The following is a 19,835-nucleotide window of genomic DNA, read 5'->3' on the forward strand; positions in this document are numbered from 1 at the left end:
AAAATAATCAGACCGTTATAAACTGGACAACTTTTATCTGTATGTGTGAGTGCGTGCATGTGTGCGTGTATATCTGTGTGTGCATAAAAACATTACTCTCCCATTGTGTTGGGGACAGTAGCGTGAGAGCGACCAGAGGGTCAGCTGCGCATCACATCAAAGATTTGGCCGTCTGTAAAAGACCCCACTGCCAACACACACACACACACACACACACCTACGCACACAAATACAAACTCCCATCTGAGACCCCTGTGCAGCTCTCTATGCTCCTCACACTGAACAATCAGGTATGACAGGCGTGGTCTTTCTGGGTCCCAGCGGGTGATAAAGACAAAAGACCCTCAGGAAGAGGCTGTCCACTCATCCTCATAGAGGGGACACACACACAGGCTCACTGGGTGTGTATAAAGGGTTATAGTATCAGTATAAGGGTGTGTATTTGACATCATTTGCAAACAATGATAACTATGTGTGTGTCTGTATGTTTAAGACCTCAGCTTTTGTATCCAAATCTCTCTCATACTCCTAATTATCCCCTTCAAGTTCCTATTAAGATGTTCTCCAAACTATCACATAGTTTATTCAGCATCTGCTTGTTCCTACTCTACAGAGTGTAATTCTTATGTTTCCTTCAAACTGAAATATTATACATGTGTACACTTTCCCTAAATTTCATTCTAGCCTATTTGCTACCTGTGAAAACTTGGCGAACCAGACTTTACTATAAAAAATATGAAAATACATTCAAAATTCAAACAACACGGGTTTACAAAGATGGACCCACTCTTTAGTTTAAGAGGTTACAAAAGTAAACATATACAGTACACACCCGGTAGAGTGTGCCCTTTGTACTAGGGCTCTCTCTCTCTCTCTCTCTCTCTCTCTCTCTCTCTCTCTCTCTCTCTCTCGCTCTCTCTCTCTCTGCTGTCTATCTCAAGTTGTAATAAAGGCATAAAAAGCCCAATAATAATAATAGAAATATTGAAAGTGAAAGTCAAGAAGTGTAACTCTCTGTAGCTTTCCAAAACTCACATTTTCTGAATCTGGTAGAAATGAACAAAACCCATTTAATTAACCTCATTTTAGTTTTTTTTTTTTTTAGTAAATCATATACCCATGATTGTTGCAACTGGAAGGATCCAAGTCCCTCAATCTGTCTTTTCTTTCATTTTTTTTCCCCTAAGAAAAAGTTGTAAAAAAAAATAAAAATAACATACCTGTGTTTATAAAGTGTCAACTCTATGACAAGACCCTTTAAAGATGAAAAGTAGATCTACTTGTTCTCCATTTTATGTTTATATTATTTTATTCACCTACTTATCTTACTTTTATATTTAAGCCTTATAACTCCATCTGTCATAATCTGTTGCCTTTGTGTTTTGTCAGAGTATCTTTTTTTTTTGTTGAGCATATTTTATGTTATATTGTAATATTGCAATAAAATAAATAAATGTGAACATGCCACAGTCTTGTGCTTTGGCGCCATCATGCGGCGGAAATATGCAACTGCATGCTTATATACTTTATTTATAGCTATTTTAATGGCGGATGTCGATGAAAAATGGAAAAGAAAAATGAGTTGTGCTTTAAAATAACCTTAATTTGGCTCTCCTGTAATCCCGCTGCCTTTATTGATCGTCAGTCGCATGATGGCGCTGTATTAATTCTGCTCACCTTTTTCACGACACTGTCCATAGCTTTACGGGAGACTCTTCCGGGTTGTCGTTGACCAGGTGACAGTTCACAGGGCATGCGGAGGTCGTGTAGTGCTTTTCTTTTTTTTTTGTTTGTTTTTTTTTTTTTGCTTTTGAGCTCGTAATTTTTTAAGCTAGCTGGGACTCGTGATGTGATGGCTTTCCTGAGTTTGTTCATGAGAAGGCAGCTGACGCCGGCCGTGTCGCACTTCGTCCGGATAGTGAAGCTGGTCCGGCCTCCGTGCGCCCGAGCCCCGCTGAGGAGGCTGCACGGCTCCGCACGGCTGCGGGTCGGAGAGAAGGGACCGTGGGGGAAGAGCCGGGGGCCGGAGCAGCAGTACCAGATCACAGACCTCGACAAGGCGGACGCTTTGGTAGGTTCGGCCCGGGAGGAAAATGCTGTATGTTCATGGAGTTAGTTTCTTTGTAAAAACAGACTGAAATCTGTTCGCTTTTGCTTTCGTTTCTCATTTCCTCTTGAGATAAATAGTCTCTATAATAAATATACGATATTGGTTAAATTAAAGGTTATGCTCCTAATAGCTGTCTTCTTTTTTTTTTTTTTTTTGCAGATGCTGAGAAAGTCCCACGAAACAGGTAAAATGACTAAATGTAGGCTGGAAATGTAACTTTTGTCTTCCATTTAACCCTCAACCTCACATTTAAAAGTTGATATTCATCCAGCAGTTGCCTTGTAGGGCCCTTCTGAGCTGAAACAGTGTGTTGCCTTTGTGGACACATCCCAGTTAGTGATGGTATAGGTTGAGGTTAGTGAATGCCCTCCCATAGGAGAAGAAAACAAATCTTGCATTAAGGGAATCACTGCATCGAAACCAAACATCACAATAAAAACACTTTAAATAAGAGCACATGTGCAAACATTGCTCTAAGGCCTAAGATAAAACAACCAAGCAAATTGTAGGGCTGCACAATATGGTACCAAACAAATTATATTGTTATTATTTTCATAAATACTGTGATAGTGATATCATTCATTATTTGTGGGAATTATTATTTTTTCATCACAAAGTTTCACTGAAACCCCCCAAAAAAAAAAAACCTGTTAAAATTGTGATGATATGACAATGTGACATTTGTTGGGGTCTAAACAAACAAAACAAAAATGTTTTCTTACAGACTTGTAGGCCAGGGAACCTCTGCAGCACTACAGTACTTCATTTTAATGCTGTATGACGCACTCAGAAAATTGCAGCTTCTTGCGATTTGGATATTGCGATTTCAATAATATTACAATTAATTGTGTAGCCCTAAATAGCAGGTGTTGTTACTTTTGACAGCTGGTAGAAATACCTGTTTTGACATTATTATGGGTGCAGCCCAGAGATCAAATACTTATTGAAGGTAGAAGTACGTTTTGGTATCGAGTTGGACATTTGGTATCCAACACCAATGACATAACACAACAATGCAATAGAATTAAAACCTCCTTATAGTGTAGAACAAGCCAATAATAACGATGTATAAATGTATGAAAAATCACATTATAAGTTGATTACACTGTTATTTGCAATCAAACAAAACATTTAATTTAATACATGTAAAACATACAACATAACTCCCCTTAACATTACAACCCTTGCAAGGATTACAAAGATCTGGGGGGTAGAACTTTAGAGCACGTCAAACATTTCAGTGACCACAGAATGAAACAAACCGCAACACAACACCATTATCTCAATACCTTATTAACTTTTACTTTTACTTATTTTTTATTACTTACTTTTACTATTTTGTAAGCCAGAGTGAAAACCCCTGCGTAGCTGTGCAGTACCTTTTAATTGACTTCTATTCAACCGATCAAATGTACTTTATATTAGACCTGTAGTCCATAAAAGACAAGAAGCATAAGAGATAAAAGATATCTATAATCTCTGCTTTAATGACCCCATTTTGCCTTTAGGTATTGTTGTAAATACTGCAACATGGCCCTCCCTTATTAGATTGAGATTTATTGTCCCAGAGGGAGGTTTGATTCCACAGCCATTTGGAGTTAATTGCTGTGTCCCAGTTCCACCTCTGCTACTACAAAATGTACACAAATGTTAGTGCTATTCTAATTTTCTATCTCTAAATCTATTTCTATATCCGCCATCATCAGCATCCTCTCCATGTCCTCTGTTCAGTGCATTGTGGGATAATAATGGACTGATACATCAACAGCATAGTCAAAAATTAAGTTTTTTTTCCCTTAAACCTTGATTATACTGTGTGAGCACACTATTTACCCAAACCCTGCCCAGAAATAGTATGTAGTATGGAACTGAGACACAGCCTCTCATCTAGGTACACTTATTGATTAGCACTGTCTAACACTGCATAAACCTAGAAGCTGTAAAGACAGTAATTATATTATCGTATGTGTGTAAACCGTGTGATTGATTCTGGCTCTCGGCGCAGATTTCTGGTCAGGCTGTAAGTGTCAGCTGTTTAATTCTGGCTTTGATTGTTTTGCAGGATTCCTCTCGTGGTTCAGGAACGGACTGCTGGCGACTGGGATCGGAGTCATCGCGTTTGTCCAGAGTGAAGTGGGACGAGAAGCAGGATATGGTACAGGCTCCAGCTCTCAGTTTTATATACAGTAGAGCTGCACATCAGCACACTGCAGCTTGTGATTCAAGTTTAGTAACAAACGGTTGCTGTTGTCCTAAATTCTTTAAAACTAGTGGATTTAAAAAAAATAAAATCAATTAATGTCCATGAAATAACTAGAATTCTTATTCTTATAAAACTGTAGCATCTAAGTAAATATACCTCAGCTCTTTTTGTCCTTAAATCAATCACTTTTTCTTGGAGAACCTTGCAATAGATTTTTGTTTTTTCATTCAGCAACAGTTTTTAAAATGAATAATTTCACAAGGATTTCTGCAATTGACTCGAATCATCATGAGTAAATAAGGAGCTGAGATCTTTGATATCTAGAGGTACCTAATGTCATGGGTGCCTGAAAAGTCAGTTTTAAGTGTTAAACTTTTATTAAGCAAGACCTTCATTTAATAGTCATGGAGTTTGACGCACATTAAAGGGTGAAAAACCATGAAAACAAAACTTTATTATTTATGTCGGAATAAAAGCATCTTAACCTAAGAAATAGAAATTTCTATCACCTCTATTACCTTTCTTGAAGATCAATCATAGACACACCGGTAGAGATACCTGGACTTCTATTTTATTCTTTTTTATCTTTAACTCAAATAGTTTAGTTTGGAGAATATGTACTCAACCTGCCTGCATCCTAGATTTAATTACAGTGAGCTATGAGGGAATTAATAGGATCTCTGCAGTAATACCATATCAATCTGTTTTTCCTCAGCCTTCTTTATCCTGGGAGCTGCGTGTGTGTCGTTTGGCGGGGCCTCTTACCTTGGCAGCCTTTTCGCCTTGCGGAGGATGATGCTGCTGTCTGTGCCGGCACTGCTGCTCCAGAGCACCATGGTGGGCAGCGTCGCCCTCTTCTGGCTCGGCGCGGTATCTCTCTACATCGGCCGCCTGGAGGTGGAGATCATCCACGAGGAGGAGGAGGGAGAGGACGAGGATGAGTGCAGGGAGTGCCGCGAGAGGCGCGAACACCGGGGTTACCGTGGCTCCCATGACAGCAGACATCAGGACAGTGAGGACAATGAGGGCAAGGGGCCCAACAAGTAGACACCTTGGATGGAGAGTGGAAAAAGGGTGTGTGTGTGTGTGTGTGTGTGTGTGTGTGTGTTGCTTTGATTCAGGGTTCCCCCTTATTTGTTTGTGTGTGTGTGTGTGTGTGTGTGTGTGTGCACGTGCGTGTGTGAGATGTGAAGGTTATTGTTAAGGTTGAGAAAGACTTTTAGACCTTTTGGAAAACTGGTGAAAAAGTGCTGAAATTTTGGTAGTGTGACTACATTCACTTCTGGTGAATAAATAAAAATAAATCCTTTTTTTTTTTAAACAAAAAGATTTCTTATAATCAGACATATTCAAAGCTGCTTCACTTACATTATCAATCAATCTGTAAACTGTATTGATTTTTTTAAATTATTATTTTTTACATCTTCACATTCACAGGCACACTGCACGGCCTCACAGAGAACATCAGTTCTACCTTTCATTGCATTGTATGCAATTATTTTTGGGCCATATTATTGGCTTTTCTCTGCCAACTGTTGTTGGATGCTGTTCGTCTTATCATCGTGTTTGACATAAATAACTGTGATTGAATACTTGAAGTTTTCATTAAAGTCTTGAAATAAAACAAGCTGGTTTTTGATGTGCTGTGAGATCTAGAAAGAATCAACATACTGTAAGGTAAGGTTTCAGGTCGGTCTTTTAGAATATATTTTATAACAGAGGTTTAAGTTACCCTGTGAATTATTTTTTTTAATTTGTTTTATAAGGGCAATAGCACTTTTGTTTGTCATTATAGTAACTAGACTTTTGGAAACAGTATTTATCACAGCTTTTTCTGTGGTAATATATTTTTCTCTGTATTGTTGATATACATGTACAGTACCTAAATGTAACCATAAACCATTTTGAGTGGATTTCACACCGTTTGGTGATCACTACAATGGCTGTCTTAATGGATGTAAAGAGTAACTGATAGTATGGGAAAGTTTTGTGTGTGGAAATGGGGTTCACTATTGTTTGCTTCTGTTTGTGTTTGCACCACTTTCAATGCACCCTACTGTACATGTACAGTAATAAAACAAGGAGAAATCTGTCCAGACTTCAGTGTTTGAGTTCACATTAGGGCTGTGTATTGGCAAGAAGCTGGCGATACGATACGTATCACAATACAGGGTTACTATTTAATATTTCGCAGTACTGTAAGGAAACTATTGCCTTTTTATTTTTCAAACTAAGGGGAAATCAGTGTAAACACCACCATGTGCATTAAAAAGGAGTAAAATAAGTTTTCTTTTATTTAACAGTGGGATCTGCAGTTGTATTTATCACAGTCCCTGTAACATCCAACATCATAGCCCTCAGTTTGCAACACTGCTATCTAACGGTTGGGGTTTTTTTTGAGAATCAATAAAACATCACAAAATATCGTAAAGCAATTTGTTTGATATTTTCTTACATCACTATTTCGCGTGTAAATAGACCCGTGATCCCAAACTGGGAATCACAATCCCTGACCTCTCCAAGAGACAGAGAAATGGTTCTGCTACACCAAATAATATTTATATTTTTAGAACTTGTATCTAATATTATAATTTTCAAGAGAGGTACAGGGTTATTGTACCTTTATTTATTTTATTTTAAAGGCTGATAGGGCCCAAAAAAATAAACTTATAAAGATTGTTTTTTGGTAATTACATTTAATCCAAATTTGTACCTGCGCTTAACATGTTTATATCATACGTACATGGTGCATATTCCAAAATAAATTTGTTTGTACAACTAAAAACTTGACAAATAAAACTTTGGGCCATGTAGTATTTTTCCAGAATAGGAGTACTGGTTGGTTTCTTGATCTCTGAGTATATAATGAAGCTGTTGTTTGTAATGTACTGTTTGCACTGTACATAATGGGGGCAACAGGGTACATACACACATACACATAACAGAAAGAAGGTAACTAGGGGACTTGATTAACCTGGCCATAGTCTCACCAACACACCTTTCTTGAGCAGACACCAAGAAAAGGTCTATAATTCTTTTATCCTTTAAAAATATTATTAAGGTGTTAATGCCGTTTCAAAGGCTTCTCCACACTGCCAGCAGTAAAATTGCTCTCTTTCATTCTTTTTTGTGGACCAAAAGTCATCTTAAAAAAGTGGAATTAGCCTTTAAATTACCTTCCTCTTAAACTGAGGAATATCAGCTCCCTCAGGTTTGATGAAACTGATAAATTCCCAGACAGAGAACCATAATTAAATACCTAAATTCACTCTCATCAGAAAATGAGACAAAATGTAAATATAAAGAAATCGAAAACCTTCAATTGCAGAAAATCCCCAGCACAGATAAAGGCCTCTACTATGCAAACAAGGGCATCTTTAATGTTTAAGTGCTGTCAGACTCAGTAGTAGGTCTTCCTACAGTGGGAGTCAAAAGATGTACAAACTGTCCACACACGCGCTGTACATGCATAATTTTTATAATGAGCTGCTCATCAGCAAGCATGTGTGAATATATGAACTGAGCAGCATGTTGTGTTTGTGTGTGTGTGTGTGTGTGTGTGTGTGTGTGTGTGTGTGTGTGTGTGTGTGTGTGTGTGGCAGTGTTGGTGATGGGGGGACTTTGTCTGTGATAACTATCACTGACTGGGTTAGGGCGAAGGTCTGTGATATCTCCCGGCCATCGACACACAGTGTTGCTGTTGAGACTCACCTCAGAGTCACCCTCTCTTCCTCTACTCCTCTCTTCCTCTCTCCTTCGCGCTCCTCTCCTCCCCACCTCTCCTTCGCTGATTCCCTGGGCGTTTCAGTGCAGTTGTGTTTCACATGCAGGGTGTGTCTAGATGGCTGCTGCAGTGTGACCAGCACCCCACCTCCTCCCCTTGAGCCCCTCTCCTCTCCTTCAGATCCTCTTCTACCCTTTCGCCCTCAAGTCTCTTTCTTTCTGGACTCCTCCTCACGTTCGCTCCTACTCCCCTCCTTTTCTCTCTTCTCCTCTCCTCCACGGCTGCATCTGACTGCACAGGTCTGTTTGGCATGCAGGAGGCTCCTGAGGCCTGGCGCGTCTAAAGGGCAGGGCGCCCAGAGGCAGGAGACGCGCCCTCACTGACAAACACCATCCACCCCAGACCCCGAGCAGCTACAGAAACCACAACAGCTCCAAGTCCAGGTCTAGCCTCATACATCTCCAAACCTGAGTAGCACATCTACACTCTCGGCCCTGAAAGTAGGAGCCATAACCTCTGCTTATTTTTAGAGCAGATTGCTCATCTGCTCTCAGGTGTTAAATGCCATGCGTATGGATCAAAGGATCTGCCTTGAGAAGCACATTAACTATGGATTGGCCTTCTCCTGGCTGAGAGGAGAAAGAAAAAGACTGTTGGGAAACAATGACAAAGATGAAAATAGTAGAGGTAGTAGAGGAAGGATAGAGGAAAGAGAGAGTTGTGGAGGTGTAGTAAGCCTGTGTCAGGCGGAAGCTGTCTGGGTGTCTTCCTCCATCCCTCACTCTATTATTCCTACCCATATTTTTACTCTTTCAAATGCATTTACATGTGCTAAGGTATTTCCCCTGGGAGCACGACTCCAATTCAGGGGGTAAGATAAGCCATCAAAGTCAGTGACAGAGAGGGCATATGGGTGACTCAATGACAGGCTGAGTGGAAGACAGTCAGAAGAGCTGCCACGACTTGTGCACACACACACACCCACCCACACACACACACACACACACACACACACACACACACACACTGACACAAATAGTGCACAGTGATTTTCATCTATACAAGACTGTACTCCACGGAAAAGAAGATATAAAGAAGAAACCAGAGTTTGTTGTGAAGCTCCATTCACAGCACATCAGCGCACTCACACACACAAACTCACTTATACAGTACATACGGTTTTGCACGTACAATGGCATTTTCTCCCCAACAACTGCTCTTGTTTAGTATGCGCTTCCTTTGGTCTTGAGGAGGAATGATCCTCACTCTAATGAACTAGGGCCTGCCACTTGAATGTAAAACAGGATTTAACCCGTCTTCAATGTCAGAGCCCCTCCCTGGGGCTGCTTCAGACAACACACACACACACACACACACTCGCAAATTCATGGAGATGCACACACACACACACACACACGCACACACATACATAGACACACAAGCACACCACCAATGTACACACACACACACACACACACACATATGTACACACACGGTGATGCACGCCCGCATATAGCCTCTCATAAGTGAGACACTCTCTTAGGCTCTCTGTGCTATTGTGTTCATTTCAGATGAATTTATGGTAAAGTCTTTGCTGAATTCAACACACCCGACTGATGTCCTGCTTCATGCCAGGGTCGCTCTCACCTGCTCCAAAATTTACTTTATTTTATTAAGGATCAATATTGTTGTGTTTTATTGTGTCTTGGCCACTTCAGGGATATGCAAGATGGCCCACATGCTTTGTTGATAACTACTTGCAGTGACAGAAACATCTTTTATATTTATTTTACCACTGATTTGTCCCTTGTGATTGTTATGTTTATGTTTTGTTTTTGTGCATTTTATTAACTGATTTGAGGACTAATAAATCTACCGTATGCAAATGTAGTCTAGAGTAAATATGTGTCCAAAAATAATCTATTTGAATCACACATTAAACCTTAATTAACTATGTAAAACATACACTGAGTCATGCCATTTACTATATCTTAATTGTTCAATTTATGTGCTGCACAGAAGCAAGAAAGAAACAACAAAGCCTTGAGTTGTGCTCCTCTACTGGAATATTTTATTGTTATTGTCATCTGTATCACTGTTTTTCTTTTTACATTTGTTCATTTTATTGATGAGTGGGTGGTGTATTCACAAAGATGGGAGGATAACGTTAGCTTCACAGTGATGGGCAAGGGGTTAGCTATTTAATTCAACCAAAAAAAAAAAACAACAAAAAACATACACACTTGTACAAGCAAGCACACGCGCGCACACACACACACACACAATCATATGCACACATTATACCATTAAACACCCGAGAATATGTGTGCTCACACATATTTTTATGTGACAGCTACAGTATGGGTGTGTAGTGCACATCGGATCTGAACAATTAGAAATGTTCTTTTCTTTTTTTTCTGTCAGACATCAGAGATTTCCACATAAACTGAGCCCTCAGGCCAGACAGTCGACCATAATCTCAATAAGGAAGCAAAAAACAACGTACATACATTGTCGGACATTGAAGACTCAGTTTTCAACAGATTATATAAATTTAGGTGTATTTTGATCACTTGATAGATCAATTTGAAGGGCTTTATTCCAAAGTGCTAGAGAATTATCTGATGTTTATTTCTGAATATTTATAATAGGTATTGGTAAAACGTTCACTATTCAAAATTTCTGCATCACATTTAATGCATTTTGGCAAAAAGGGGTCACATTTTCAAATATTAAATATCACATTTAGGAATGAAGATTCTCAGTTGTTTGAGTACCACCAATTTGTTTGTGTTCAAATGGAAGATTAAATATTCTGAGCACTAATTAAAAAAAAAATTTTATTTAATTTTTTTCATATAAAAAGTGTTTTGTATTGTTTGTTTTTTCAGTCGTAAGAGGAATTCCAATTAGTCAGTGTGAAACAGAAATTTAAAGTGTTTTGTATTTCCACTTTTTAATTTAAAACTTTGTTTCCAATTGAACTGAAACCAATATCAGAATAATTCTGGTTATTTTTAATGACCTCTAATGGTCGTCTTTTAATGACCATATGTGGTCTGTTTATTTTATCTGCCTTTTTAAATGACCATTTGTCCTCTCTACTACACTGTGGTCAGGCTATGATATTAGTGACCACTCTTGCATTGATTTCTGTTTTAACAGGACCACACAGTGAGTGTTAAGTGATGAAGTGCTTTGAGTTCACACCAGAACAAATTTCAGTAAGTGCTCAGAATAACGCAGAGGTTTAAATGATAATAAACACTTCTGTCCAGCACCATTTCCCCTCCTAAAAACATTTTCAGAAATATCTTTTTCAGAGAATAATAAAAAAAAAGGTACATGGATGACATTGTACATCCAATTAAACAACCTTATTCTGTCTGTATAGACACATTTTTTGCACCATCCTTCCATCGGTTTTATCTGGTGCAAAAAAACAAAAATCAATAAAAACCTTAAAAAAACAAGAATATGGCTTTCATACACAAACATAATCGCAGCATCATACAGAATATACTATAATTAATAATCAGTTAAACAAATGGCCTTCCTATGATCAAACAACAGAAATAACGTCCTGTCTGCATTGCATTTTCTTCCCTTTTACATAATGGAATGTCTGGGACTATATTTTTCATATTTTTGTCCCATTAGTGTGCTTTAAGTATGGCTGACTGATGAATACTTGGATTTTTTATTTATTATTATTATTATTATTATTATTTTGAATCTCAATACAAAACACCAGAGGGTTGTCTCCATCTATTTTCAGGGAAACCCTATAATCAAATTCTCACCTGGATCTCAGCGTAAGAGATGACTTGTATAATACTGCAATAATAAAAATGTATATTCCAAAGTCACTTTCATTCCTACAAGTGTCCATCTCTTTCTACTGGCTTTAGGGTTAATTGGGTTAATTGGAGTGACAGTGAGGAGGATGTGAGCTGAGGGTCTTTATGGTTTTGTCTCTATATACAATATGGCTTCTCTGAGTGGAAGAGACACAGAAATCAACACAGTCATCTAGAGAAAGACACAGAGCAGAGTTCATTATTGTTGTAGAGACGGAAAGTCTTGAGGGACAACCAGTCAAAAGTTTCCATGTCCCGTTTTCTCTGAGAGTCACTGTCACTTGTCCACAACAGGCAGACACAATAAATCCCTACGGCAGCGACTTGTCACATATTTTAGATTGCAGTTATTCAACTTATTGTCCAATTAGTAACGTCCTTAGAGGCTTAATGTCCTGCCACTTCTGACTCTCCTGCCCTTTTCAATGTCTCTCTTTCTGGTCTGTCACTCTGCTCCGTCCTTCATTTTTATCTTCACCTCCTCCCCTCTGAGTCTCAGTCCTCCTCGGAGCCTGCGGCCCCCCTCAGTCCATTCATACAGAAGGGCAGGCCGGAGGAAAAAGGGCTGTCAGACGGGGAGAAACCACTGAAGGGTGGCAAGCCGGCCAACCGCTGTAGGTGGGGGAAGAAGGCTGGCGGGGGTCCCTTGTGGTGGTCCGAGCGTAGCTGCAGGCCATCGCTGTGTCCCGCACTGTGGTGGTGGGAGGGGGGCAGCTCAGGTGGAGCATAGCGGATAGTGCTGGGAGCGTAGAGGCTCTGAGGGCCCTGCGGGCCGAGGGCAAGGGGGTGGAAGAGGACCCGCCCGGCTGCGCCACCTGCAGCCAGTCTCTGGAGCAGTTCAAAGTCAGGGCCGCTACCTGCACCACCACTGCTCCGGCTGACCACCCCTGACACGGCTCTCTCATCACGGGGCAGCGGGGAGGACACGGACATGGCTGGGGACAAAGCCGGGGACGGCGGTGTGAACAAGCCTTTTGGGGGGGCCTCACTGCTAGATGAAGAGTCGGGGATCGGGGTGGTGGGGCTGTCACCATTGAGGCTGCTGGAGGGTGTGTGTGCATGTGAGGGTTGGGGCTGGGTGGAGTGTGTGTGCGAAGTGGAGGTTTGCGTGTGTGACCCCCAGCGCCCCCCGGTGGTCAGGGCTTCATGTTCAGTCTTGATGCTGGGGCTGCCAGGCAGGGGAGACGGGGTCACTACGCTCTTCAGCTGCTGGATCACAGCCCGGCCGTTGTGCACCCTGCTACCCCTCTCCCCTCTGGTCGGGGTGTCTCCTCCCCTACTCTGTTTACCTCCTCCCCCGCCATCTTCTTGTTTCAATCTGTCACTATCTCCCCCCTGGTCCCACTCTGTCTCTTCCTCCTCCTCCCCCTCGCTTTCACTCGCCAGGTCAGAGGAGGCTGACACACTCTCCTCTGCATGACGGAGCTCCTCCAGCCTGCGACGGGTTTCAGGAGGAGCGCCCTCGGGTTCGGACCTCAGCAGACGCTTCCTCCTATCCTCTGATTGGACTGCTGAGACGGTGAATTTGTCTCTGCCTTTAGTGTCGGGGTCAATCTTCCCCACTGAGCTCTTCACTGGCTGCGAGCCTGAGGAGAGAAGGAGATTTTTATGATAAGAAGAAGAAGAAGTAGGCATTTCTGTGTGTCAGTGGGCATGCTGGAAAGGTAGTTGTGTGTGCGTGGCGTCCTACCTCGGGCCTGTGGGGAGCTGTCGGTGGGGGACGAGCTAACTCGAAGTCGCTCTGCTCTTATGTTTTCTGGTAGCTGCAGTAGATCCAGGGGAGTATCGGGCAACTCTGTTCGACTGGATGGATGGAGGGATAGATGGATGTGAAAAATGGAGAAAGGGAGGGAGAAAAGGTGGACATAAACACAAATGATCATCTACCACTTAAAACCACTTACAGCTTTAAAAAAAAAAAAAACACTAGTGCCGTGCTGATTTGAGTGAATACTTAGGATGGAAACAACATATAATCAGCCTAATAACAACCTCCAATAGCCAAACTGCCTCACGCCCTTCTAACCTCCACCTAACACATACCCAATTCTCCAAACAACAGCCCTCATCGCACATACACAAGCATTGACACGCAAACAGGCAGACAGGCAGACCCCGCCCTTCAAGACACACACACACACACACACACACACACACACACACACACAGGAACACACACACTATGTCCCACTCAGCAGCCCACCTATACACAGTTAAGCTCAGACAAGGAGGAGGCTGTTGGAGAAGTTAATGAGCTCTTGTAATTACAGCACTAATTAACTAAAACACCATTCAGCCCCAAAATTCTGACATCCATTTGTTGTAATTATATAGCTTCAGTCCAATTAGCATTGAAATTCAGCCTACTCCTCTTGTTTTTGTCTGACTGCTCTGTCGCTGTGCACATATTTCTGTTATGTACTGTGTTTGTGCGTATGTGTGTGTACAGTGAGTATATTTGCATCAGTGTCTGGGTGAATACGCGTGTGTGTGTGTGTGTGTGTGTGTGTGTGTATACAAGAGAGAAATACGGGAAAAGCATATTTTGTCAAGGTTACTGCAGTTGTTGTGTCTGTGTAGTAAATAAATAAACCCTTAAGCAAAAGTAATACTGCATTTTAATACTACAATTAAAGGTTAATTTGGTTTTCCGTTTTCAAAACCTTCTTAAGAGAGCATGTCTGCCAATTCAGAGTAATGACATTAAATAGTGAGTAAATCAAGCTGTATTGGTGTTAGTGAAAAAGCTGAAAAAGCTACTACAGACTCTGCAAGAGTACTGAAATTTACTTCTGATAAATAATTTTAAAGTCTGTACAAATAAAAAGGACTGTCCATCATAACATTATGCACTGTGAAAGCTTGTAAAAGCTCTGGGTTGTGTCACTAAAATGATAAGAATCTGTAATTTTAACTGGAGTTAATAGTCAGTAATTTAATAAAAGGGGGTTAACTATGTCTGTTTTTAGTTCATTAATCTATAAAACATAAGATGATTTAGGATAACTAAAAGTTTTGTCCTTTTATAATTTAGTTATCTTTAACATTAATATAAAAATTTTACATAACTATGAACTTTTTAACCATTAACATTAACTGGTAATGTGCTTTGCTTTGATGTCACTAATTTGAAAGTATCTTCATCAGTTTTCTCATATGTTGGAGGGAGTGAAACTCCAATAAGCCCTCTGCATTTCATCATCTATCCCTTCAAAGGATCTCTGTACACAGTATGGTGCCTGCATATATAAATTTCCTTCATATCAGCAGTCCTGTAGAACACACTAGGGTACTGCTGTAGTTGTACTGACCTCAGGACGTAGTTGACCCAGATGACGTTGCGTTCATGGGGGGCTTTGTGGTTGATGGAGACGGTGGCAGTGGACTGGATCCACAGGTAGCCTCCTCTCCTCTGGAGCCAACGATAGTAACCGGTCACCACCTGGCCTTTCCTCAGCACTTGGAACGAGATGAGTGGAAGGTGGAAAGAAAGGATGTATAACAGGATACGGGAGACGAGAGACAAGAGGAGTTATTAGTTTGGCAGTTCATAATAATGGCAGCAGAGGGCGCCTATCACAACAGGACAAAATTAGATTTCAACAGGCACTATTTGATTCATTAAACCCCCCGAAGTTCAGACATGTGCAGAATGAGGGAGGGGGAGAATAATTTCATAAGCTACATGCGCATATGGATGTGACTCACAGTCCTCATGGCTCTGTCGGAGGTTTTCCAGATCTTCTACATAGATAAAGTGGTAACAGGTATGTCCCACCACCTCTGCTGGGGTCAGATCCATATACTCTGAGATCCTGCAAAGAAATGCAACAACAAAAGCAAAATTTCACATTTGTCTACTAAGCAGAAGCAGATGTGCCTTCTAAAAGCACCACCTGGCAGGGTAGTCTGCCAACTACTAATGAAAAACATGTGGGAGCAATACAGCAAGATTTAACACATTTTTAAAAAACATGCAGAGACACTTATTTGCATGTATTCATGTCCGTACAGCTACGCCTCAAAACACGGACAAAACCCTCACCTGTTCTCACAATATGTGACCTGTAGGTCCATGTTCACTCGGAAGACAAACATTTGGCTCTCCATGCGGACTTCATTAAGCGTGGAGGGTGGGAGTGTGTGTGCCAGCGCAACCAAACCCAACGGTCGACGCACTGAACGCGTGGAGCCCGGCACGAGTGCAGGGCGGCAGCGGATTCGTCCTGTCACATGGATTACCTGACAAACAGAAGACAACAGTATTATATTCCTTCACGCAGGCCCATTTCTGCAGGAAAAAATAAGACTCGGTCGAATTTATTGATGCATTGTAAGACAGTTGTGTAATCCAGGGTGAAGAAAATAGCAGTAACAACAAAATGACGTCAGATATATAAGATTCAACAATATACATTCAACATAAACACAATACAAAGTCAGACTCTGAGCTAAAGAATGCAGCAGCGCTGGTATTACAGCAGAGAGTGCAGTAAACCGTTATGTGCAGCGGTCCAGTGTGAAATAAGGTCACTGCCATAAAACTCACTGAAAACGACCAACTTGACAGTGCTATGAAACCCTGGCCGTGCAAAACAAAATGACATGGGTCTGCTTGTTATTTTACTGTCCCAAGAACAAGCAGGTAAATAGGAGAGCAAGCATAATACAAGGTATGTTTTCAAATTATGATGAATGAATTCCTCAGACATTTGTACCTTGTATCCAGAAGACTTGACGTGCAGGCCCCTTTTGGTGAGCGTGGACTTCATGCGGATGAAAAAGCCACGGTCGGGTGGATCGTCAGCAGGAGAATGAGGACTAGATGGAGCTGTTGAGGATGAGAGAAATTACTTCACTGAATGCAACAAAAATGCATCTTCTTTTTCCTCGTAGTTCTCTCAGTTTTCTCTCTATAAATTCACAGCACAATCAGTACCGGGTTCAGGGGTTCCAGCCAGGGAGGAGGTGGATGCGGAACTGGAAGCGCTCTCAGGGGCCACGAGGCAGCCGGCCTCGGCCCTCAGATGTGGCCTGATTCCCAGCCGCTCGGCCATCTCGACATGGTCCGCTGGGTGGATATAGTCAAACACACTGCTGCCGGTCAGCTCCACCTGAAGAGAAAACACATGATCAAAAACAGAAGCTTAGAGCACATACATGAGCGGGTGCCCACACACATACACAGGAAAAAATCAATATACGTTATGACAGGAAAATGAAAGCACTGCTCTGGGTTACAACTCAACAAGGAGTGTGGAGGTTGTAAGACATTCCCACACACACACACTCTCTCTCTCTCTCACACACACACACACACACACACACACACACACATTTAAGTCTAGTCTCAGAGGACCAAGTGACTACAGTATTACACAAATAAAACCAGGGGAGTAAAAATCAATTGTATTTGCTGATTAAAACAGGTGAACTCCAAGTATCTCCAAAGGTCACATTACTATTCTTCTTACTCCCCGTGTCCCTCCCTGCTCCTTCATTCAGTTACAGTCAATCCCAGCAGGCATAAAGAGCAACGCAACAGCTCTATACGATCCTATCACCATAATGCATCATATTCGCATCTCTAATCATTTAAAGGTAATAGTGGCGCTGCTCTTGCATGGCATCCATAAAAGCAGCACAATCGGAGCAGATGTGATTCCATCTGAAGCTGTATAAATGAGTGTGTGTGTGTGTGTGTGTGTGTGTGTGTGTGTGTGTGTGAGAGAGAGAAAGAGAGAGAGAGAGAGAGAGAGAGAGAGAGAGAGAGAGAGAGAGAGAGAGAGAGCATGCATGCTTACACACATGTATGCAGCTTCTATTACATCTGTGACTGTGTGTGTGTGTGTCTGTGCATGTGTGTGCCAATACCATTCCATCTGATAAAGCCGTGGCTGCAGCAGCCTCACACCCTTGTCTGTAGGACACAGCCATTTATTACCGGATTAGAGCCATTTACTGCAGGCTTTATGGGAGCTTCAGCAGGCCCTCAAGGACATCACAGCCGGGAGAGGAGGAAGAAGTGGGAACGGGGAAGGCGGGAGCGGAGGAATGAGAGCAGTGGACGATGAGTTGAACAGAGAGTGGTAAAGATGGAGGAAACCCCATTGAGTGTGGGAGGATAAGAGACGGGATAGAGGTTCTTAGGTCCAGACAGGGTTTAATATCTTGGGGGTTGCCCTGTTTTTTGTAATTGTGCCACCAAAACATTATAAAATAGCAGATTTTATAGGCGCAGAGTGGGGTAAGTTCCCTACATAATTTTCTTCTGCAAAACATGACAATCACTACACCCACTGACCTAGGTAACCATTTTGATGACTATTTAAGCATTTTAAAGGCCAATATATGAAAAGAGATTTTGTTTAACCTTTATTTGACAGTGATAGTAGCGGTAAAGATGAAGAAATGCAGGGAAAGGCCTGGAAAAAGGTTCACAACAACAGAAGCTGCATCCCTACCACCCCACCACTGGATGCCCTGGCACTGATACACAAGTTTTAACGGCCTCATTAATTCAAATACTGAACACCAAGGGCATATGAAATAAGCAGACGTCATAATGCATAGGCCTACCTGACGAGTTTACCGACACAGTAAAATAAAAAATAAAAATCTCAAGATCTGATCCTATCTCCCTGTGCTCACTGATCAGTTTTCTCTTGTTAAATGCTAAATATATGTTAAAGAAATGTATTTTTTAAATTTAATATTAAAAAAAACCTCTCTTTTCTCCTCCTGTAAAACCTTTGACACCTTTGACAGCAGGTACACCGTAATAGCCACAGTGACAAAGAGAGGCTCTGGTAGTAGCTAGCTAGGCTGAGGTCTAATGTATTCATTTTCATCCTCCTTCCTTCCTGATCTAACAACCAATGTGGGTGGATTTAGATTCATTTTTTAACTATACCCTGCACACATATTCCGTTACCCTCGGAAATTTGTTATATTACAGAAGACAATGATATGATACTTTAACTTACATGTCCCGGAATTTTCTGCCACTTGGGGGTAATGGAAACAAGTTACAAACACTAATATTATCACATTTTAAAGTGTAACTTGTTTGCAAACCATTGGTTATTTAAACATCCAGCAGTTACAGAGAAACAGAATTAGCACTTTTTTTGGTCTTCACCAACTCCTGAGGGAAATATCTAGCTTCTGAATGCTGCACTGTGTTCAGCTAATCACTAACTGTCTGATATTTGGTGCTGAACAGGTAGTGTAGGCTGTTTTTTTACTGCTTTCTTTGTTGAAAACAGCTGGCTGTTCCGGCCGAAAACGACACTGAGAGTGGTGAGAGTGAACCAGAACAGTAAAGCTGTGGGTCGGACAGCAAAACAATGAGCTGAAATTTACTACAAACCACCATAAAGGTGAGGGGAACTGCAGGTTCAGGTGATAATTCTCTTTAGGTTCATCACCACGATTGACTCTTTCCACTTTAAGCTGTTTTGGCAGTTATCACAGAGATTAACCGTAGGTAGCATCATCAATTTAAGTTGATGGTTGCAAGAAAAAGAGGAACAAAATCAGAGCTGTAAATCTCTCTTAAAGGACCAGTGTGTAGGATTCAGTGGCATCTAACGGTGATTGCGACCTTTTGAATACAGTTCGGCCATCCAAGTGTGGAGGACAAACTCGAGCCATTGTTTGGTTTGTCTGTTCTGGGCTACTGTAGAAACATGGTGGTTCAACATGGCAGCTTCCACAGAAGAGGACCCGCTCCATGTGTAGATAAAAATTACTCATTCTAAGGTAACAGATTAGTCTTATCTTTAGGAGATTATACACTAATGAAAACCTACCTATGAATATTATATTCCATTTCTGCCATTAGATCCTTCTAAATGTTACACAGTGGACCTTTAAGAAGTATATCTGTAAAATCTTTTAATTCTATAAAACCTCCTTTAAATGTAATGGTCCATA

At 41.2% G+C, this 19,835-nt stretch overlaps 2 protein-coding genes across 14 annotated transcripts in view; one reads left to right on the forward strand and one right to left on the reverse strand.

Annotated features, from left to right (window-relative positions):
- The first annotated feature begins 1,722 nt into the window (after positions 1–1,722).
- On the forward strand, positions 1,723–6,405 carry tmem160 (transmembrane protein 160). Its single transcript, XM_051397375.1, has 4 exons — positions 1,723–2,071; positions 2,270–2,294; positions 4,173–4,265; positions 5,029–6,405. Exons 1-4 carry the CDS (start codon positions 1,853–1,855, stop codon positions 5,358–5,360), a joined length of 669 nt encoding a protein of 222 aa, XP_051253335.1. The 5' UTR covers positions 1,723–1,852; the 3' UTR covers positions 5,361–6,405.
- A 3,675-nt stretch (positions 6,406–10,080) lies between these two features.
- The window catches only part of npas1 (neuronal PAS domain protein 1), a 63,748-nt gene continuing 53,993 nt past the window's right edge, over positions 10,081–19,835 (reverse strand). For all 13 annotated transcript variants that reach the window (XM_051397812.1, XM_051397810.1, XM_051397818.1 and 10 more), the window contains 7 exons: positions 16,837–17,011; positions 16,616–16,728; positions 15,943–16,139; positions 15,606–15,712; positions 15,209–15,356; positions 13,588–13,700; positions 10,081–13,483 (listed from right to left, as the gene is read on the reverse strand). In XM_051397812.1, the coding sequence (XP_051253772.1) occupies positions 12,393–13,483; positions 13,588–13,700; positions 15,209–15,356; positions 15,606–15,712; positions 15,943–16,139; positions 16,616–16,728; positions 16,837–17,011 (1,944 nt within the window). In that variant the 3' untranslated portion in view covers positions 10,081–12,392. The remainder of the gene's footprint in view (positions 13,484–13,587; positions 13,701–15,208; positions 15,357–15,605; positions 15,713–15,942; positions 16,140–16,615; positions 16,729–16,836; positions 17,012–19,835) is intronic.

This window comes from Dicentrarchus labrax, unplaced genomic scaffold (genome assembly GCF_905237075.1).
Source record: "Dicentrarchus labrax unplaced genomic scaffold, dlabrax2021, whole genome shotgun sequence".
NCBI classification, from domain to species: domain Eukaryota; kingdom Metazoa; phylum Chordata; class Actinopteri; family Moronidae; genus Dicentrarchus; species Dicentrarchus labrax.

Excerpts from the sequence above, each read along its gene's own strand:
- tmem160 (XM_051397375.1), top strand. The coding sequence starts at position 1,853 with ATGGCTTTCCTGAGTTTGTTCATGAGAAGGCAGCTGACGCCGGCCGTG. Across the intron at positions 2,072-2,269 it reads TCGACAAGGCGGACGCTTTG|ATGCTGAGAAAGTCCCACGA; the intron begins GTAGGTTCGGCC and ends TTTTTTTTGCAG. Across the intron at positions 4,266-5,028 it reads GGGACGAGAAGCAGGATATG|CCTTCTTTATCCTGGGAGCT; the intron begins GTACAGGCTCCA and ends GTTTTTCCTCAG.